The sequence below is a fragment of the Panthera uncia genome, assembly GCF_023721935.1.
Source record: "Panthera uncia isolate 11264 chromosome B2 unlocalized genomic scaffold, Puncia_PCG_1.0 HiC_scaffold_24, whole genome shotgun sequence".
Taxonomy (NCBI): domain Eukaryota; kingdom Metazoa; phylum Chordata; class Mammalia; order Carnivora; family Felidae; genus Panthera; species Panthera uncia.
In genome coordinates, this window is record NW_026057580.1 from 100,524,427 (window position 1) to 100,548,151 (window position 23,725).

Consider the following 23,725-nt stretch of genomic DNA (forward strand, 5'->3'; position numbering starts at 1 on the left):
ACTGTCTATACTGATAGGCAGAGAATTTAAGCCATGCTCTGGGAAGCCCATGGGCCCCAAGGAGCTGCCATGTGTCCCCAAGCTCACAGCCTCAACCCTCCTTTCCTGGCTCCCCCCATGCAATTTTAACACTTCCTTTAAATTTTGAAAGAAACCTCTCACTGCTTCCACAGAAGAATGAACGGTGAGTGGCTCACTCAGGTGTCAGTATTTAGTGTTTTTCTTCTCCAGAAACTTTACATTCTAAGAAAGGACAATGTGCAGAGCACAGTATTAAATATGAAGACAAACTTCTCATTGTGGCACTTTCTATGCCAGGGGACTTTAGCAGTTAAAGGCACGGAAAATTTGGGATGGGATTAAATCTAACCCTCAGTCCAGAGTTTGTTTTTCTCTTGACCAGTGGAATGGGTAGACGTGAAATATTCTGTACCCATAAGTGATAAAGAATATTCTCCTGAGGACGTAGCAGCAGCGATTAAAATTCAAGCCATGTGGAGAGGGACTTATGTCAGATTACTTATGAAAGCTAGAACACCAGGTATAGTTTTTCTATCATTCATAAAATGAACTTGTGTATGCAAGGATGGATATTTGTGTGTTAATGAAAAGCATTTTGGAGTTCTCCTTCTTTATGACTTGGCTAATTCTTTTTAATTTTGTAAATACTGAAATACCTTGAGATCAGAATGCATGTCAGCTCATTCACTCTCTTGTTTCTAGAATTTGGCACCATGGCTGGCAGAGTAAGCACACCACAAATACGTGCTCAAAGAATGAATGAGTGCATGAATGATCAGCTATGCTTTCCCAGTCCGTTATGAGCTCTTTAAAACAACTCTTTCTCTGTACATCTCCAATGCCTAGTAGAATGCTACTACAGCAGTCAGCTTCAACTAAGTCATGGATGTGTTTACATTTGCAGACCATTTTTCAAAGAAATAAATGAATGAATGAGTAAATGAATGAATTGGATGAAATAAGCTTTCCTGTATCCATGTGACATATACCTAGAAAGCGCAGAATGCATTTGAACTGTATTCTATTGAATCAAATTATTTACGTATATATAATAAACTATTTTTGTGAAAACATTTATTTAATTTTAACTTTTTATCAGCTTAAAATACAGCATTGCAGAGGTAAAAATCATATTTAACCATTTTTTTCTGCAATTTTTGTTGACACTCCCACGAGAAAAGTCTTACGCCCAATAGAATTAATTCTTTGAATATATTGAAACATTTTGTTATAAAGTGTCTCTATTTGAAGTATTTAATGAGAATGATCAAAATGTTCACATCAGCAGTGAAAACTGCAGATACACAAATAAACAAATAAACCACATTGTAGGGGCACCTGGGTGACTCAGTCGGTTAAGCGTCCAACTTTGGCTCAGGTCATGATCTCACAGTTTGTGGGTTCGAGCCCCATATGGGGCTCTGTGCTGACAGTGTGGAGACAGTGCTGAGGCTGTTTCGGATTCTCTGTCTCCCTCTCTCTCTCTCTGCCCCTTCCCTGCTCGTGTGTGCAAACAGGCATAAATAAATAAAGAAACATTAAAAAAAAACCTACATTGTGTAGTTGTGTGATGAAAAAATATACTGTTGCTTGGTTTTGATATTATTCTATTAGAGAAAGTAAAGATAAAAGTATCAAATTAAACATATAGTAAAATATACATTTTGTTGTCCACATATGCTGTAAAAATTACATTCAAACAATGATTTTCTTTCTCTTTTTAGAGACAGAAACTTGAGCAATTTAATGTTTTAATCATATTTGCATTGCTTTCACTCAGTGGATGTTTATTGAATGACTTGGGCACACAGCACTGTTCTAAATTCTGACCTTATTCAAGTCCGTTAAACTGACAGAGTTTCTGCTTTGATGAATATTGTGTTCTAGTTGGGGTAGGCATACAATAGGAAAGTAACTATATTAAGACATCAATTTCAGATACTTTTAAGTACTATGAAGAAATTAGGATAATTTAGGGAAAAAGTCAGGTTCTGGCATGTTAAATTTGAGCCATTTACTATGGATTTCCATTTTTCTTGCCAAATCACCTACTTCTAAACCAATGTGGGTTATGGGATGGAGCTTTAGTGGGATCCCATTATCCACTGTTTATTTATTTATTTTTAGAAAAAAGGTTGAATTATTTTTTTCTGACATAAGAGCTTTCATAAGGAACTTTTGGTGTGATAAAAGATCTCCTGATATAAAACTCTTTGATGAGAATCTTCAATTAGATCAAAGAACACTTCATGATTTTTACCCTAACAATGAAGTGAAACAGCATAAAACAGTGAGCAGAGCTGTCGGTGAGGAAGTTTATAGCTTTATATTTTAAACATGATTTTGCTGCTAATAAATCCTATGGCTTTGGACAACACCTTATGAATTTCAACTTCTTTGTTGGTAAAAGGAGGGTTTTGAACAGGATGATCTTTCAGGCATCTTACAGCTTTTATTTTTTAATTATTTTAATTTTTAATTATTTTTAGACACAAAGGAAAATACCAGTGTTGCAGATATGCTTCAAAGAGTTTGGGCTATATTGGAGCTGAATATAGAACAGTATGCAATTTCTCTCTTAAGGTAAAGCGGTAAATGGATTTTCTTATTACAGAATCTTTGTGTCCTGTAAATTCCTATTCAAATGCGACTATGTTCAGTGAGTTCCCCTATTAACACACCACTGCTTCCAAATTTCCACAATATTTTGTCTGAAACATTTCTATGCTACTTACTATTTTTGGTTTGTCTCAATTATTCTTGACTAAATTCTAGGCAGAAAGCCTCTGCTCTCTTGAGCAAAGTTTCTTCAAGTCTTGTGGTGCTGAGATGATCAAGGTCAGAGTTGCTGGGGGAGGGGATTCCAGAAAACAATTACAATTGTCATTTGAAATGTCTGGAGGGCAACACTCTAAAAACACACGTAAACCAGAAGTAGACTGAGCCTTAGCTAAACTGTACTATAGCCACAAACTATATTTGAGAGACAAGATAATCTGAACAGAACTAAGAGAAATTATAAATTATACATATATATACGTATATATATACGTATATATATATATATAAAATTTACACACACACACACATAAAAGAAGTAGACCTTCTGGTGATGTTGGAGTTAGCAAACAAAATCTCAAAAGTTAGCTATAATTGAAATGCCAAAGAAAATAAAGAATAGGAGAAAAGAGATCAAATGTTTAGATTAGTAAAGCACAGTCAAATAGAAATTATATAAATGAAGATTTTAACAACTAATATTAAAAACATATTAGTGGGTTTGGGGCACCAGGGTGGCTCAGGCGATTAAGAGTCCACCTGTTGATTTTTGCTCAGGTCATGATCTCACATTTCATAAGATCGAGCCCTGCATCAGGCTCTGCACTGACAGTGCAGGGCCTGCATGGGATTCTCTCTTCCTCCCTTTCTCTACCCCTCTTCCTCCCTCTCCTTTCAAAATAAATAAATAAACTTAAAAAAAAATTATTGGTGGGTTTAACAGCAGGTTTGTCAGAACAGAAGAAGACATTGGTGAACTTGAACTTGGAGACAGATCAATAGAAAAGTATCCAAACTGAAGCATAGGGGAAAGTGAGTGGGAAATAAGAAAAGAGCACAAGGGACATGTGGAGTATGCTCAGAACGTCTGATACTGTAATTATAGCCCCAGAATGCAAAAAGATGATGACTGAGGCCTTTCCCAAACAGGTAAAACACATCAACTCATGTTTTTGGGAGACTGCATGCAAACTCCATGCAGAAAGGATGCAAAGAAAAGCACACCTAGACTCACAGTAGTAAAACTCAAAAACAGAGGCCAAAAGAAAACCCTTCAAAGAGCCAGAAAAATAATGCGCATTAGCTTCAAAGGGCAATCAACAAATAGCTATATATAGGAGTAAATTTCATGACCTTAGCAATGAAAAATGTAGAAGGTGGGTAAAAGGTGTTAAAGAGTTCTAATGTTATAGCATTACTGTCGAAATGGTGTGAGTAATACTTTAGATGAAGCTCTAACAGGGGAAGGGATACATAGTATCCTTTCTAGCAATATGCTAATGAACCAACCAGTGATTTTAAGAAGAAATAAGATTAATCTCACAAATCTTCTGAAGAACAGAAAGGGAGGAAACATTAACCAATTCATAATCTTGATTTAAAAAATTCACCAAGGGCAGAATCAAAATGAAATTGCAAACCAATCACCCTCTTGAAATTGCCATCTAATCACCTTTTGGAGTAGGTGCAAAAATATGTAATAAAATATTAGCAAATGAACATTGGAATTAAATAAAAAAAGGATAATACCTTATAATCAAGTGGGTCTCCTATTCCCAGACATATAATGGTGACTTAACATTAGAAAAGTTTTCATTTTAATTCATTGCATTAACAGGGAAAAGGAACAAATCATTTGGTCCTGCAGATAGGTTCCAAAAAAAACATGTGATAGGATTTAACACAAACTGAAAATTAATTTTTTTTTTGTTTTTAGAAAACTTGGACTAGAGAAGTCTTTCACTAATATGTTATTGGTATCCAGTATATTCAAAACTTACTACAAACATGACTAGTGGTAGAATTTTGACAGCTTTTTCTTAAGTTTAGAAAGAAATGAGACAAAAACTTCTGCCTGACTACGTCCATTCACGATAAACCTGGCATAATTCTGAGAAAGGCAAAATGGCAATAAAGAAAAATAAAAGTCATTGGTATCTGAAGGGAAAAAAATAAAACCACCACTGTTTACAGATGACATAATTGTATATGTAGGATGTTTTTTAAAATCTGCAGAAAAATTATTAGAATTAATGAAAGAATTAAGAAAAGTTGTCAGAGACAAGGTCGATATAAAATAACAATTAGATTTCTGTTTGTAAGTAAGAGACAAATAGAAAATTACATATGAAAATATATAAACATTTTGAATAACCTAAAGATAGTGAAACAAAATTGCACAGTGGACCAAATATCAAAATGTTAAACACAGAGGAAATCCAAATCTTTATAGTATTTGCCTCACCCTGAAAGTGAGTCTCACTAACCTCACCGTAATCCTGGCTCACAGATGCTGCCGATAGCTCATCATCCAGCTTGACTAACTCTTGGTCCAGAATGTGTTTTCTAAAAGGGCAACCCTTTTGCCTGAGATTCCAGCTGAGCGGACACAAAGAAAGAGCACAACCCTTCTTCTCTAACCTGCCTTTGCATTCTGGGGAAGATCTCTGGGCCAGAAATTACATATAGTTTCCATGTAAACGAAGTGTCAAAACTATGAGCTCCCCTGTTAGGCAGCTGGTGTATTTGAGGTGTAGGTGTCTTTGAAACATAGGCAGAACTATATCAGGGGGGCCACTGTTCCTCTCCAGGTGCTCTTTCCACCATAGCCAAGAGCATTTCTTAGAAATTCAGTGACCATCCAATACAGGGGCCATGCTCTTTCAATAGTTTGAGTTCTAGACCCACATCTATTGGATGGATGAAACTGACATGGCTGACTGATCTTTAAATGTAAATAGGGGAGCATCCAAAGCTACCTCCTCACCCTAGCTGGATTCTCTTATTTGGTCAAAAGCCCATCTTTCAGCATAAGACCTATACTAACTGCAGCTCTACTAATTATCAGATGTGTACCCTAGGGTAAGTCTCTTATTCTTTCTAAAGTTAAAGTTTTATTAATAATATTTAATATAGGGACATAACAATTTTAATATAAGGAAAACAATATGTACCTCCCAGTACTATTCCTTCATAAGGATGTAAAGATAAATTAAGGTAACGCAGGAAAAGTACTTACCACAAGCTACAGATTGAGTCATTACAGAACATTAGCAATTGTAAATACTGCTTTATTATTACTACTGAATGGGAACTTTGAGGTCCTGCAGCCTAGCCTTAAATTCCCAGATCTTAAGGGGCAGAACTTCCCCAAGTGAACTTTGGGCAAGGCTCAGTTTACGGGTATAACTTTCTTTCTGTACTAGGATGCAAAGTTAAAATCTTTCAAGTCTTTTGGGAATATTTCTCTGGGTCAGTTCTCTGGGTCATTCAAGATATTCTATATAGTATATCAGGATTTTGATGGCCCTATATGCACTAGAATATCGTGAGGCTTATGAAAAAGTGTGAAATGTATGATGGGAATAGTAACTGGAATGCCTCTAAATCCTTCCCTTACCTTAGAATGGTGGCTGCTCCCATTACAATTCCCGAGGTCACCTGCTTAGTGGCTGCTTTGGCTCAGCCAACACCCACATTTGGGTTAGGCCAGTTCCCATGGGATTGGTAGTGGTGCTCTGCATTGAAAGACCATCACATTATAGTTCCTAGTTAGGGTGGTCAGGGTATTTATCATTTGAACTGGGACACTTTTCCAAAAGGGACAGAAGGAGCACTATTAATAATTATGCCAGGATTATGAGCATACATCAGGACTGCCCCAGGCAAACCAGGATATGTGTCAATCTTAGTTCTCATGACTCCTTCAAAGGCTTACAGCTCCCCCAAGGATAAATCTGTCAATTTTCTCCCATCATCAAAGACCAATGATCAAATGGAACATGTGGATCCTATGCCCCATAAGACTCTCATGGCTTTGCTTCTCACTGACAGTACAGTTAAGTCATGCCTTCTGGAAGGCAAGAACACCTCTGGCTCTGTCTTGACCTCTAATACAGAACCATTTTCTATGGCCATTATGGCTTCCATCCCAGCAAATTCCATCGACATTATTCCAAAGACCCTAGATTCCTTGTGCTACTGAAGCTAGATCCAGTTCCTGGCAGAGTGGGAGGATAAGAACACAGAGGATCTTTCACATCACTCTCATCCTGTTCTGAGATAAGCCGAAGCCTTCCAGGAGTAAACAGAGAAATCTCTGCCCGTAATTGTTTTAGCCAGTTGCACACACCATTCCCTTATGGGCCAGAAATCATGTAGAAGGAAAACTCTGACATTCTTTCCTTGTTCATGTCTTTAATGGGTTTTTTTGTTTGTTTTATTCGTTTTTTTTACAAATCCATGCCTTACTTTAAACTACATTCTGTATTGATTCCCTATGTCAATTTCAGACCTTCAGTGGCCTCCACCCAGTTTTACTGCAACTTTGCCTATTTCTCATTTTCCTACCCTTATAGTTTGAGTTTTGGTGCTGATTTCCTACCCAGAAACTTTAATTACTTTCTCAATCATGAATTAAGTTCTCCTTTGATTAAGAACTTCAGATAATTTTAGAGATCTTTGAGAGACATCTTTCATGGTTGATCTGGAATGGGAGTCCCCTACCTGGGAGCCATGCACCATGATCCCTCAGCCTTTTTTTTTTTTTAATTTTTTTTTTCAACGTTTTTTATTTATTTTTGGGACAGAGAGAGACAGAGCATGAACGGGGGAGGGGCAGAGAGAGAGGGAGACACACAGAATCGGAAACAGGCTCCAGGCTCCGAGCCATCAGCCCAGAGCCTGACGCGGGGCTCGAACTCACAGACCGCGAGATCGTGACCTGGCTGAAGTCGGACGCTTAACCGACTGTGCCACCCAGGCTCCCCAGCCTCAGCCTTTGACTAAGGACTCAATCCAGCCAACAATAGACTGTGGTCTTTTATGTTGTCTTGCCTATTTATTTTTTTGTACATAAAGTTTATTTTAGAAGTTGTCTTGGCCGTTGCAACTTAAATTATTTTTACATTTCTAGACTAATGTTTAAAAGCAAGTGCAAGTCTGTTGAATCTTATCCGTGCTATCAAGATGAAGAAACTAAGATTGCTTTTGCCGACTATACTGTGACATATGCAGACCAGCCACCAAATAGTTGGTTTATAGTATTCAGGTGAGGTTATCATAAATTGTCATATGATGTCACCTTTAAAGGCATGCAGTATTCATATGTGTAGTTTTATTCATGGTAGTAGTGAAACTACAAACTTTTAGCTTACTTTCACAAGTTAGCACTTCTTCCCCACCTGCTATACATTACTGAGATATTATAGGAATTTTTATCCATGTTTCTTTATTTTTTTTTTTATTTAAAAAAAAATTTTTTTTTTTAACGTTTATTTATTTTTGAGACAGGGAGAGACAGAGCATGAACGGGGAAGGGTCAGAGAGAGAGGGAGACACAGAATCTGAAACAGGCTCCAGGCTCTGAGCTGTCAGCACAGAGCCCGACGCGGGGCTCGAACTCACAGAGTGCGAGATCGTGACCTGAGCCGAAGTCGGCCGCTTAACCGACTGAGCCACCCAGGCGCCCCCCATGTTTCTTTAAATGAAATATGAAGAATGTGAAGTTAATTATTAGAAATTTTTATGTGTATGAAAAAAATATAATAAATGCAAGTGCTTTCTATATAGAAAGAAATAATTTCATTTTCAAGTAATATTACTAGGTAAAAGTCACAAATAACTTACAAAATGAGATTTTTAAAGGGTTTTCATTTATATGACAAAGTATATTAATAATTAAGAAACCAATATGTATACTTTCTAGTTATTTGAAACTTTACACTTACTTTTTTATTTCTTGGCATCAGACCTAATTTCAAACTTTCTGTATGATTCATGTCAAGAGAAAGTTTATGCTTTTGTAATTACAGAGAAACATTTTTGTTTCCTCAAGATATGATTTTGCTTCCCAAAGTATATACCACGCTTCCAGTCTGCACGCTCCACGTTGTTAACAATGACACAATGGAACAAGTGCCGAAAGTGTTCCAAAAAGTGGTGCCTTATCATTATACAAAGAATAAGGTAGGTGCAAAATGTATTCTCCTCCTATGATACAGTGACAGTGAGAAGCCAGTGCCTTGCAAGATTCCAGGAGAAGGTAGAGCACATGTGCTTTCAATCTGCTTAAAAGAGGAATAAGGGTCCTGGTCTTTTTTTCTCGAAGTCCCATTTATTTGACAACCTGAGGTATTTAACGTGAGTGCTAGAACATTCACCTCTCAGCTCTCTTTTTTGTCTTCTCTCCAAAGAAGGTATGACAAAAGGAAAGCATTGGAAATTCTTATTAAAATCATAAAATCATACAAACTCTTAAAATGGAAATGGAGCTGAAGGGTTCATTTAGTCCTGTTATTTGATCAAATCAGCTGGTTGCCTCATTTCCTCTGGGTTTTTACTCTATCCCTAAATATTTCAGAAGATTTGTGATTACGTGGCCACTCCTTACCTACCACCCCCAGTCTTTTATAGGGATACACAGATTCCTTAAAAAGCACTTGACACTTTATTTCTGCCAGATGGTAGATCCTAATCTGATGATCGCTCAAATCATGTTGCCTCTCTATTTGAATCTCATCTTTGTGTTTTGGGTTATCTCCTCTAAGAGGGAAGGATAACAAAAGGCAGTACATACCTACGCTGCAAGTTGGGACTTTTTTTTTCCCCTGATTCTTCATTCTTCAGCCGGATAACTTTGAACCTTTTCGTCTTTCTTTTTGAACTATGGCTGTAATTGACTTTGAAAGTTCATTTCAGCCTATGATTCTTTGCAGTATTTTGCACAAATTAAGACATGAATACTGGTGTATGGGAATGAACAATAAATTTTAAAAAATACTAACTCCATAAAAAACTGAATAGCTCTTTTGAGTTGTTTTAGGGATTAAAAAAAAATAAGATTAAAAAATTTTTAAGACTTCGTTGCATGTTATATTAACAATAAATAGGCATTTTAGGTTCACAGCAAAATAGAGAGGCAAGTACAGAGATTTCTCATAATCGCCCTGCCCCCCCCCCCACATGCATAGCCTCCCCCATTATCAACGTGCCCCACCAGAGTGCCACATTTATTACATTGATCATCCTACATTGACACATCATAATCTCCCAGAGTCCATAGTTTATACATTATGGTTCACTGATGGTGCTGTACATTCTTTGGGTTTGGACAAATATAAAATAACATGTAGCCATCATTACGGCATCATAAAGAGGGTTTTCACAGCCATAAAAATCCTCTGTGATCCACTATGTATTCTCCTTCTCCCACCCGCTTGCAATCCCTGATCTTTTTTCTGTGGGGATTTACTTTTTCCAGAATGTCATAAAGTTGGAATCTTATAGTATGTAACCCTTTCAGATTGGCTTCTTTCACTTAAAAACACGCATTTAAATTTTGTCCCTGTCTTTTTATGACTTAATAGCCCATTTCTTTGTAATAATAATATTCCATTGTCCGCATGTATCAAAGTTTATTGATTCACCTACCGAAGGACATTTTTGCTGCTTCCAAGTTATGGCAGCCATGGCTAAAGCACCTACATACATCTGTGTGCAGGTTTTTGTACGGACATAATTTTTCGACTCCTCTGGGTAAATACCAAGGAGCACTATTGCTGGACTGAATAATGAGAATATGTGTGGTTTTATAAGAAATCACCAAATTATCCTTCAGAGTGTCTGTACCATTTTTTATTCCCACTGGCAATGAATGAGACTTTCTGTTGCTCTGTATCCTCATCAACACTTGGTGTTTTCAGTGTTGTGGATCTTCACTATTCTAATATGTATGTAGTGGTATCTCATGGTTGGTTGAGTTTCTCTGATAACATACGATGTGGAGAATCTTTTTGTAGGTTTATTTGCCATCTGTGTATCTTCTTTGGCGAGATGTCTGTTAAAATTTTTTTAACCAGGTTGTTTTCTTATTGTTGAGTTTTAAGGGGTTTTGTATATTTTGGATAACAGTCCTTTATTATATGTGTCTTTTGCGAATATTTAAATATTACGTTACTGTCATTCAGGAGTCTTGAAGTAGTTTAGAACAGTCAGGTTCTCTCTTAAAACCCTATCACTGGTTTAGCTTTAGACTTTCACTTACCAATATGTATCCTACCATTTTATAACTCTTTATTTTCCCTCTTAAAATTATTCTCTGAGCCTAGGCAAACACAAAATCAGAGTCATGTAATTTTGTTCTGTTTCTTTAATGCATTAGTACCACAAACTCAAATAATAATGAAAAGAGCAGTAATTCTGTGTACATCTTCCCTTATTTCCTTGCCCCAATATAATGTCAAAAAGTTTTTATTGGTGTAGTGATTCTCATCTCATTACGAGTATTATAATTCTGGTTAATATTCCTAGATGTTTATGGCAATGTGTTGAATTCATTCTGTCTTATGTATTTCATATTTCGTTTCTGGAAATCTAAACACATAAGAGAGTGTCCTTTGCATCAGAATCAACTGGAATGCAAATCTATATTTTTCTTCCTTATTAGAAGTGTCTTGGGGCTCCTGAGTGGCTCAGTCAGTTGAGCATCCAACTTCAGCCCAGGTCATGATCTCACAGTTCGAGAGTTCAAGCCTTGAGTCAGACTCTGTGCAGACAGCTCAGAGCCTGGAGCCTGCTTAGGATTCTGTGTCTCCCTCTCTCTCTGTCCTCCCCCACTCACACTCTCCCTCTCTATCAAAAATAAATAAACATTAAAAAATTTTAAAAAAAAAGAAGTGTCTGGAATTATAAACTCAGAATTGCTTTGAACTTTTGTATCATTATGATATCATGCTGTTGCTTCACTGGCATTTTGGGCCGATGGATAGCCAATTATGTGGAACCAAGTTATTACTCACTATGACATCATCCCAGGTTTCTCAGCTGCTTCTTTTCCGCAGCCTGAAGAGCTCATCCCCATACTCACATGTGGGATCCCTGGAACCATATCTGCTATTAACTTGATAGCTTTATCTGCCAATTGACATTGGAAGGGAACTACATTTCCCTGAGCACTCTTGCTTTTCTCATCTTGTATTTAAAAAAACAGGGAAATCAAGTAAGAAGTTACTGGGATACTCTAGGATGATGTGATGATAAAAATCTGCCTAAAGGAGCATTAAAAGAATTGGAGGAAAACATAGCAATCCTCTCCCAGGGTTACGCACTTTGTGTTATAGATTGGGATCCGCATAAACAGAAGTGTTAGAGTTCCTCATTTTCTCTGGAAACTTGTAAGATGGGACTTTCTAAAAGGGATTTCAAAACCTAATGCTAGTAATTTTTGTTTATCAAGAGATCTTGGGATCTTTACATTTGTCAAGATAATAAAGCATTTTAGTACTAGGAAACCCTATGGTGTACATTTGAGAGACTAGTAATGGTATGACTTACTTCTGTCTAATTCTCTTTCTCTAGAAAGGCTACACATTCGTGGCTGAAGCATTTACTGGTGACACATATGTATCGTCCTCACGTTGGAAACTGCGCCTCATTGGTTCTTATAACCCACTCCCATGCCTATCTCGAGACTCTCCAAACAATACCTTCACCATAAAGGAAATCAGGGATTACTACATACCCAACGACAAGAAAATTTTATTCAGGTATATTATATGTATTATATGTAATATATAGTATATGGCAAGAGGGAAATACCTGAAATTGGCATTTTTTTGGCCACCAGATGGGTGCTGACATGTTGTCCTTCAGTGACTGTGGCCAGAGAGGTTAAGCCTCTAGATACACGGGGCTCTGGGCTTGACCACGGTTAAATTTTTTAACATATAAATATATTATTAAGGAAATAGGGCGCCTGGATGGCTCAGTTGGTTTAGTGTCCGACTCTGTTTTGGCTCAGGTCATGATCTCACAGTTCATGGGCTCAAGCCCCGTCCGTGTTGGGCTCCACGCTGACAGCACAGAGCCTACTTGAGATTCTCTCTCTTCCTCTCTCTCTGCTCCTCCCCTGCATGTGCTCTCTCTCTCAAAAAATAAATACATAAACTTAAAAAAAAGGGAAGTAAAGGTCACCTGTAATCAAACAACCTAGAAGCAATCGCTGTTAGTATTCTATTGTATTTTTGTGTAGTGTTTTATTCTAATCATAGTTTATCATTATTAAGATCATAACATAATTAAAATTTTGTAACCTGACTTTTTAAAATAAATGTTTATTCATTTTTGAGAGAGAGGGTGAGTGGAGGAGGGGCAGAGAGTGAGGAGGACAGAGGATACAAAGAGGGCTCTGCACTGACAACAGAGAGCCCAATACGGGGCTGGAACTCATGAACTGTGAGGTCATGGCCTGAGCTGAAGTCAGACACTCAGTCCACAAAGCCACCCTATAATGTGACCTTTTTACTTCACTTTACAGTGTGCACACTTCCCAGTGCCATTGAAACTTTTTATAAACTCTTGATTACATAGTAATCATTTGTATGAATATGCAACAATTTACTTTGCTTATTTTTGTTTTTATTACAAATTTCCCATTTCTATATTTTCTACACTATTAATAGAGGTATGATAGGCACATTTTATTGTAAATATTAAAGTAAATTATTATTATCTATTTATTATTTTAAAGAGATTATATGTTTTAAAGATTCTATATGTATTGGTAAATTTGTCTTCTAAAGAAACACCTGAGTCTATTTGACAATATATGCACAAATATAATTTACTGTATTCTGGCTACTTTTCCCTCTAATCCTTAGTTATTTGTTAAAAAAAAAAAAACTTTTTAAATATTTATTTATTTTTGAGAGAGAGAGAGAGTGCGAGCTAGGGAGGGGCAGAGAGAGAGGGAGACACAGAGTCTGAAGCAGGCTCCAGGCTCTGAGCTGTCAGCACAGAGCCCGATGCAGGGCTCAAACTCATGAGATGTGAGATCATGACCTGAGCCAAAGTCGGATGCTTAACCAACTGAGCCACCCAGGTGCCCCTTTGTTTATGTGTATTTTAGAACTTTTTTTTTCTTTTAAGAAACATGCATACATTCTGTAATGTAAAATAATCAGTAGTAAAATTAAATTATAGAACGATATATAGAGTATATCCCAAGCGTGTTTTTTGTTTTTATGTTTCTTTATATATTTCACATGTAGGTAAAAGTTTAGAAAGAATACTAACAGAAAACATATGAACTGTAGGTAATAGAAGGGGCAAAACTCTCTTTTTAATCCATCTGCCTTTTGTCATATGTCTGCACACTGGCTATTAGAAAGCAAGGGAATAAAGGAAAGAAGTGGGAGCAAAACATTCCAGCAATTAAAAAATAATTGTGACATATTTTTTAAATTTTTTTAACATTTATTCACTATTGAGAGACAGAGAGAGACAGAGCATGAGCATGGGAGGGGCAGAGAGAGGGGGAGACACAGAATCCGAAGCAGGCTCCAGGCTCCAAGCTGTCAGCACAGAGCCCAATGCGGGGTTCGAACCCACCAGCAGTGAGATCATGACCTGAGCCGAAGTTGGAAAGCCCAATCGACTGAGCCACCCAGGCGCCCCTGTGATAAGACATTTTAACTACTCTGATGGGAAACCACTGTATCACATTGCAGGGCCACTAATAGACTAAGAAGTGATAGTTAACCCAATACCTAAATTCATCCTAGAAGCTGGTCCTAAAGCTATCAAGCAGAGTTGGGGGAAGTTGAGGAGGGAACTGCTTCATGAGCATATGTGAAAATTCGGGAATTAAGAAATGTGTGACCTTTTTAGGGAATTGAAGATACTTGTTTGCAAAGTGGAGTTCTAGGGGGTGATGGCAAGCAGTAAGGCCAGAGAAGTTAGCAGCACCCTTCCCTGAGGGGCCTCATCAGGCAAGAGATTTCCATTTCACCTTAAAGGCAACAAAACACACTCTCCTCTCTCTCACTCTCTCTCTCTCAAAATAAATAAAATAAATAAAATTTAAAAAAAGGAGATTTAAGATACAAAAAAAGAGGATACACAGAAAAGCAAAATTTATAGAGAAATTGAAAGTTTATAGGGGATTCACCTATTTATGAGGATTTACCTAAAATAAGAAAAATAAAAACAAGATAAAACAAAAACCTCTTCAGTTGCATTAAGGGAGGGGTTGGGATGGCAATATACTACACATTCCATCTTTTTGTAAGATTCCCAACCTGCATGGTCAAGAGTATAGACGTTGGGTACTAATTTTGATTTCTCTGTATTTTTATGAGTCAAAGAAAACACGGTAAAGAGTGAGGTTTTGAAGGATGCTGCCTGTTGTTCGACTGGAGAGGAGGGTATAATGGAAAGATTTGATGTGTCAGTTTGCAGATCTATCATGTTTTATAAGTGTTTATCATATACAAACAAAAAGTTGCATTTCCTGTTTGGAGTTGATGGTAATGAATGTCCTACACCTATTTCATTTTACCATAGCGTATTGAGATCTTTTGTCAAAGTCTGTAATAGCGATAATATTTCTAGGTTTTGGGTCAATTTTACAAAATGGTTTTACTTTTAGATTTTCATATCAGCTAATTACAGTTTCTTTTACTGACTTAAGGGAAGATCAATAAAGTGCTTACAAATCAAATGTTTTTCCTTATAGGTATTCAGTTAAAGTTGCTTCACCACATCCTGTTACAGTGCACGTACGGACGTCCAAATCAGATGCATTCATCAAGCTACAGGTCTTAGAAAATGAGGAAACTATTGTCAGCTCCATTGGGAAAGGCCAGGCTATAATCCCAGCAATTAACTTCTTGGGGAGTGAAAAAGTTGTGAGCTCCCAGTGTAAGTGTGGCTTTTTAAATTTGTTGTTTAGATCCATAAGTAGATATTTATGTTTACATAACTGATTTTAAAATGATTTATTTAAGAGAAAATAGTAAATAAATATTTAAATCTGTAAAACCTGATATTACAGTAAAATATTTTAAAAAACGATTGCATTTGTGTGTCAAATTAGTCTCTGAAGATCAACAAATTGTTATAATTCTAAGAATTACAATATTATAATTGAAATATATAAATATTTCATATTTAATATGAATATATAAATATTTAATTGAAATAATTAAAATATTATTTTGAAAGATTTTTTCACTGTTCTTGTATCCCTCATTCATTCTTTTCAGAAACTACTCTTATGTATTAAAATTAACAGAAGTTTTGAAGCTATTACTTTCAATGTAATAGTCACAAGAACTATTAATTAATAAAATAAAATTATTTCTGAAATAATGGAAAACAGAGATACTGAGTTACATATTCAGTTATTTTAGTAACTTGATTCTGACCATAAAAATAATACATTGCCCAATGTAGAAAATTTTGAGACAGAAAATTATAAACAAGAGAAGAAGAAATCCCTTGTGCTTTTCCTGAATACTGCCATTGTGTCTTTTTTTAAAATAACTGATTATATCTTATAGTTGACCTTTACATAACAATTTATAGCCAGCATCCTTCCTGAACTCTCATTCCCAATAGTGCTTGTGTTGATTATCTTAAGTATAGAAGCAAATTACTAAAAAGAACTTTTTACCTATGTTCTACCTAATATTTATATATTTTTTTCTTTTCTCTCTTTTTTAAAATAGATGCACCCAAAGCAGGTTTCTATTTATTTTTTTTTTAAGTGGGAAATGTACCATATTAGATTAGTAAGGCTGAACTTGAGTAAAATTACAAATTAAGCAATTCTTTTGATCCTGTTTCCTTTTCTGCCATTATTTGACCTTTATCCCTAAATACACCCAGAGTTGTTTTCAGTACTCAGTTCACATTACTGTGTGTGGCTTTTCATTCAAATTGGCCTGCACGCCATTTATATCTTCCTTCTGGTACATGAAGACCATCAGAGTACCATTAAGTTTTGCTAGTCTGAATGATGCTCCTACTCTTTAAATTGGTTCTGTTTTCTTCACTCTATTCCACTCAACACAGATTTCATAGTTGTGTTCACGCAGGGATATCCTAATTCTAAAATGTCAGCAGGCACTTATGTGCAACTCTCCTATAGTATTTGTGGCCTCCTGTTTTCTCTTTAAACAACTAGTTAACCCCAACATTCCTCTCCAAATCCCTTTGATTGAAGTTAGTGGAGTCAAACACTGTTTCTGGTTTGTCATATGGTTTATCATTATTTCACTTCAAAAATTACTATTCTGAGAGAATTACACACAAACATTTGAAAAATAATTTTATGAGTTTACATGTGGCAAAGAAGGGAATAGAAATGGAGTAGAAGGATAATTGGGACAGAATTCAGAAATTAATCCAAAGTTATAGCCACTATCCAAAATTGTTCTTCTTTTACAAGATACTTCCATTTTCACATTTGTATTTCTAGATGAACTTCAATACAGTTTTTTCAAACTCCCCTCAAACAATGTAAAAACCTATCATTCTCCTTCTGATTGCCTTTGAATATGTAGATTGATTAATTTGAGGACAGATAACTTTGTTGTTTGAATTCATATGCAGGTAAAAAGCTATTTTTTCCATTTATCCATGACTTATTTTATATTTCACAGATTTAAAAATTTCCCCATAGATATTGATAGAGTTGTTATTGTGAGTTAGATATTTTCTTTATTTAGATTTCAAATGGGGCATTAATTTTAAAGGGATGCTATTAATTTGTATTTATTTATTATGTAAGTAGACACTGAAATTCCTTTTTCTTTCTAAATGTTTTCAGTTGCTCCTCTTGGGAGCATATTCATTTATGAATTCTTTTTTTTTTAAATTTTTTTTTTCAACGTTTTTTATTTTTGGGACAGAGAGAGACAGAGCATGAGCGGGGGAGGGGCAGAGAGAGAGGGAGACACAGAATCGGAAACAGGCTCCAGGCTCCGAGCCATCAGCCCAGAGCCTGACGCGGGGCTCGAACTCACGGACCGCGAGATCGTGACCTGGCTGAAGTCGGACGCTCAACCGACTGCGCCACCCAGGCGCCCCTCATTTATGAATTCTTTATGACCTGTATTTCTAGAGTATCCCTGTCAAAATTGCCTGCAAAAAAAAAAAAAAAAAAAAAAAGGAAAGAAAAGAAAAAGAAATGTGTGTGCGTGTACATGATATTTGTAGTGAAATAAGATATGACAGACTGTGATATTTATTCTGTAAGCAAACATTCTACTGTACTAAGGAAGGAATAAACTCCATTGCAAAGATGTAGAAGGCTTGGAAGTGACCCTGTAACAAAATCTTAAATATAGGCCTCTTCAGGTTTTGCGCTATCTCCTGGGAATTTTAAAGAATCTCAATATATGTCATATAATTTTCGGGAACAAGATCTTTACCAGTACTCATGCTGTAAGATTAAGATAAAATTTGTAATTTTCCACAAAATTTACAATCTAAGAAACTGGGTCTTTGGGGAAGTATTATGGACTAGGGATAGTAAAATATTTTATTTCATACGACTGTGTAAGGCTCAGTTTTGTTGATGATATACCATAATTAATATAATCAGTGGTTGCTCAGAATATGCATTGCTGTATGCAAATCACATGCTACTATGGTAAATTTGTTTAAGACCAGAATATTTCCAAAGCCAGTGATGTTGCTTTTTTATCTTATTAAAACAAAACAAATTTACCTGTCCTCTGAGTGTCTTATAAAAGGATATACCTAAATAACACAGTCATAACTATGCATCTCACACATTTTCACTTAAGTGTGGTATTTCTCCATTCAGCTAGCAAGCAGATTCTTGCAGTGCAGACTTCATCCAAGAAGGAGCAAGAATTGTACACTAAGAAGAAATCCACCCAGGGAAGTCAGAAATCCTATAAGGGTCGAACTGTAAGTGCAACAACAGTAGACACTGGTCAGCCTATTTTGGACGAGGAACCTATCAGTATGCCCACCATAGAAGAAAATGCTAGCATGCCACAGCAGGTATCTTGACATTTAAGAGAATCATTCAATGAATGGTATTGCTTCTAAAAATCTGACAAAAATTACAAGACTTCTCTTCCTAAAAACTGTCAATGAATTGTATGTGATTCTTTCTATATGCAATCCCACCAGTGTAATGCCACCCGTATAAACAGAATTAAGGAATAAGACATTATTTAATAGTTTCTCTGTGCAGAGATTTTAAAATATATAGCAAATTTAATATGTACACTAACCCTATAATGTAGATCTAAAAATATCATGTTACATATGAATTGGGAGGCTCTATAATTACAGAAAAGGTCTTATATATTTAAAAAAATTTTTTTAATGTTTATTTATTATTACTGAGAGACAGAGAGAGAGACAGAGCATGAGCAGGGGAGGGGCAGAGAGAGAGGGAGACACAGAATCTGAAGCAGGCTCCAGGCTCCGAGCTGTCAGCATAGAGCCCAACGTAGGGCTTGAACTCACAAACGGCGAGATCATGACCTGAGCCAAAGTCAGACACGTAACCAACTGAGCCACCCAGGCGCCCCGGAAAAGGTCTTATATTAATAAATTCTAATTTGCATGTGCCTTAAGGTAAAAAAAAAAATGTGTATATATATATATATATATATATATATATAACAATTAATATGACTATATATATATGACAATTCATGTAATTTAAAGCAACAGAAGAAAACATGATCTATCCATTGGAAATGAAATAAAATTAAATAAATAAATAAATAAATAACCAGAAATAAATCTTGATCTGACTAATTACAATAAACAAAACCAAATTATTAATCAATAAAAGAATAGAAAACTAAAGTCAGATTAAATATTAAGATCCAACTATAAATAATCTAAAAGTGACACTTTTAAACAAAATGGCACAGAAAGTTTAAAGTTGAACCGAAAGAAGTGTGATGATACATTAATATCTCAGTGCATAGAATTCATGAAGGATATTGTATAAAAATAAAAGGAAGAACATAACAATTAAAAATGACCATGACTAACATATAGTATAACCTGTCAAGACTCAATGAATTAAAAGCAAAAACTATTTAGAACTACAGAGAAAAATAAAGTTAATTAACAGTTGAAGACTTGAATATGCAACTCTCAGAAACCAACAGACCGAGCTCAAAGAATATATATGATCCCTAGGATTTGAAAATTTAAGCATAAGGGGTGCCTGGGTAACTCAGTAGGTTGGGCGTCCGAGTTTGGCTTAGGTCATGATCTCAAGGTTTGTGGGTTTGAGCCCTGCCTCAGGCTCTGTGCTGACAGCTCAGAGCCTGGAGCCTGCTTCGGATTCTGTGTCTCCCTCTCTCTCTATCCCTTCCCTACTCACACTCTGTCTCTCCATCTCTTAAAAATAAATAAACATTAAAAATTTTTTTGAAGATTTAAGCATAAGCTTAATTCTTGAGACATTTATATAGAACACTTCCCTGAATACACTGAGAATATACTTTTCATAGCCTATTGAGAAAGAAAGCCTCAATAAAAACCAAACTATATTATATAGGTGTTATCTTAACATAGCGCAAAAATATAGAAATCAGTAAATAACAGTCTAAAATCCCATAAATGTGGAAACAAAGTAAAATATGCTAAATAGTTCTTTAGTTACAAAGAACATCACAAAAGAAACCATGAATACAAAGAACTCAGTAACAACTAGAAAATACAAATCAAAATTTATAGCTACATCTAAAGCAGCATTCAGTAGAATGTTCATTTTTAGATTAATTCATCAGGAAGCATGAATGATTCAAAACAAATGAGCTAAGCTAGCAAAACAAAAGAGTTAGAAAAAGAGCCAAAGAATAACTCAAAGAAAAAGGAAGAAAAAGTTTTAATGAAAACGAGGGTAGAAATTAATAAAATGGGAAACAAAATTTAGCAAGATTCATGAACCCTAAGCTTTTTTAAGATTAATAAGTGAACATGCAGGGCGCCTGGGTGGCTCAGTCAGTTAGGCATCCCACTTCGGCTCAGGTCAGGAGCTCACTGCTAGTGAGTTCGAGCTCCGCGTGGGGCTCTGTGCTAACAGCTTGGATCCTGGAGCCTGCAGATTCTCTCTCTCCATCCCTCTGCCCCTCCCCTACTCGTGCTCTCTTTCTCTCTCTCTCTCTCTCTCTCTCTCTCTCTCTCTAATATAAAAAATAATAAGTGAACATGCTTCTCGTAAAAAAGAAAAATAAAAGAAAATAAACCAAATCCAGAACTAAAACTAGGTGGAGATATAGCTGCAAGCAACAGGTTTTGAAAACAACAACAACAACAAAAACGTAGACTATTATACAACTCTATGCTAGTGAATTTAAAACTTAGGGCAAAAGGCATAACAAGTTCCTGGGGTGGGAGAGGATTGTCAAAGCTGCTTCAGCAGAAAAATACAAAATATGAAATCATAATAATAAAGAATAATACAACTGAAATGATAATCAAAGTTTTACTTTCCAAAAGTCACAGGCCCCACTGACTTCACCAGATAGATCTAATAGACTTTTAAGGAATAAATTGTTCTAGAAAACAGAAAAACAATACAAACTTCCTAATTGTTTTTAAGAGATTCATGGAATCCTGATTCCAAAACTGATAAGTAACAAATGTAAAGTAAATAAGTTTCATTTTTAAACAGGAATGCAAAAATTATTGATAGTAGGTTATAAAATGGTGGGTGTTGGTGGGGAGGTGAGGATAAACTTTATAGACTGTGGCATTACAAAATTTGGAGAACATATGATAGCATTTAATCAAATTATGATTATGCGATCCAGAAAAATATGCACTTATGTGCTTAAAATAATAAATTATTAGATTTATTCTATGTTTATTCTTATCATTTGTGCTTAAACATTACATTTTATTTCACAGGTTAACAAGTACATTATACAGTGTTTGGTGTTGTATAACAGTTGGCCTCTCACCGAAAGTCAGATGACGTTTGTTCAAGCACTAAAAGAAATGGAGAAAAATGATAGCAAAGGTATGTAACCCTAAGTGTTTTTCATGCATTTTATATTTTATATAAATATTTAATAGCAAATTGATCATGTAATTATTAAATCATTATTGCTTACAATTTGTATTTCATATCCAGTGACATTTTCTGTTTTGTTAATTGATTATGTTTCAAAATCTTTACAACTTGGTTTATAAGAACCAAAATATGAGATTCTTTAGGTCTAGTTAAAAATGTTTTGTCCAGTCAGTGAATATTACTTGATGATTATCTAATAAGTGTACCAAAAACTTTTCTAGTTATAAAATTATTATTGTCTAAGTCACTGAGAAGGTATCACCCTGAAGGTTAGTTCTTGAAATATATAAGAGGAGAATCTCCAAGTGAAAGAAGATTCAGGTTTATTTTTCAAATATAAACTACTCTCAATATTCCTGAGCAGGAAATTTGATGCACTAGAAAAAGAAATTCGCAAAGTGGACCCATGCAGTTCAAACCAATGTTGTTCCAGGGTCAACCTTATTTCCTACTAGAATGCAATCCCCTTGAGGGCAGGAAGTTCTGCCAAATCTTGCCTGTTCAGTCTTACGTTATCCATAGTGCGAACTATGCACACAGTAATCACTCCATGATTATTGTTGAACAAATGAATGAGAGGATACACCAAAGCTGCTCATTATTATTATTGTGTCTATTCACTGATTATCAAAAACCGTTCGTGTGTTTGCTTGCTTATGCTAACTGCATGAACCTGATCATTGAAAGCGTCGATAGAGGTTTGTTTATCACCAAAGTTAGAGAAAGCTATTATGGCTGAGCTTCTCCTTTGTTAGAAGGGACAGATTCTATGGTGGGACATAAAATCCAAAGAAGATTTATAAGAATGAATGACCACAAAGAGTCCCCATTTCCTTTCGCATATACTGAGTTCGTGTCTATGGAATATATGCCGCCCTATGGGAATCTTGAACTTGTCTGCCTCCCCGCTGCACCTCTCTCGCTGGGAAAGGGATTCTGCTTCAGCCTCATCCCTGTTCCTCTAGAACCAGATAGAAGCTGTTGGTAAACGTTTCTTGAACAAACGTATAAAAGCGCTATGCCAGGGACAGGGGGAGTGTTGTCTCGAAAACATTCTGGGCTGTTTGGGGGTTAGCAAGAGAGTGTTGTAATCTTTTATCAGGGTCTAGCATGGATACATGTAGACAGATTGGTGGCACCAGAGCCACGTTGTTGCCACCTCTTTGCTATTCACGTGTGTTGTGTGTATCACCCAGGGCAGGTGCTCTGGAGCTCAAAATTTGTTTCTTGAACCAGCTTACTGCTTACCAGTGATGAACATACAATCCCCAGAGACAGGTATTACAATCTAGAATTCTCGTCTACCAGAAAAGGACACAATTACGATATGAACAAGCGGCATGTGGAAGCTGAAAATTTCTCTAAATTGGTCATTCTCTCCACTTTCTCTCTAGTCTAACTCAGAGTCTTATAGTTTATACTGTGCTTAAAAAAATCTAGATATTTTTCCTATATAAATCAATGGAAATCTGCTTGAAATAAAGGATGGTGCAAATTACTGGGTGATTTTGTGTCTCCCCCCCCCCGTAAAGAAGTTGGTAATATGTGCTTCATACTAATTGGATTAAATATTTTATGTTAAAGATCTATGTACAAGTAAAATATTCATAATTTTAAGATAAGTCAAAGTAACAGTTTGTGTGTGCACATGTGTCTGATGTGTTCAGCAAAGACATTATTTCTTTTTTTGTTTTTCAGGGAAAATTTATAGACTACTCTATTTTACATAACATTTCTGGGTATAAGGAATTTTCATAGGTCAGAGAGTGAGAGTCAAATCTAGTTTTGTTGTTGTTGTTGTTGTTGTTGTTGTTGTTTTGTCTTATTTTGTTGTTTTCCAGTGTGGGCTTTTTAATGGGTTGTTTGTAGCTCTTGATACTTCTGATTTTTATATTATAATATTCTGTTGTGCCTATCTCTATAAACTCAAAATAGTCATACTACTGTTGTTTATAGAAATTATCAATGGAAACTCATATCCACATGACGGGGAATAAATGATCCCATTATAAATCATGAAAAGGAAGCAACAGACATAGTCCTTCTAAATTCAATTGGAGA

At 35.8% G+C, this 23,725-nt stretch overlaps 1 protein-coding gene across 2 annotated transcripts in view; it reads left to right on the top strand.

Annotated features, from left to right (window-relative positions):
• The window catches only part of ADGB (androglobin), a 161,898-nt gene that overhangs the window by 108,170 nt on the left and 30,003 nt on the right, over window positions 1–23,725 (top strand). For both annotated transcript variants that reach the window (XM_049654490.1, XM_049654491.1), the window contains exons 22-29: window positions 404–541; window positions 2,511–2,604; window positions 7,715–7,849; window positions 8,613–8,766; window positions 12,157–12,344; window positions 15,314–15,498; window positions 18,413–18,615; window positions 21,499–21,610. In XM_049654490.1, coding sequence (XP_049510447.1) covers window positions 404–541; window positions 2,511–2,604; window positions 7,715–7,849; window positions 8,613–8,766; window positions 12,157–12,344; window positions 15,314–15,498; window positions 18,413–18,615; window positions 21,499–21,610 — 1,209 coding nt within the window. The remainder of the gene's footprint in view (window positions 1–403; window positions 542–2,510; window positions 2,605–7,714; window positions 7,850–8,612; window positions 8,767–12,156; window positions 12,345–15,313; window positions 15,499–18,412; window positions 18,616–21,498; window positions 21,611–23,725) is intronic.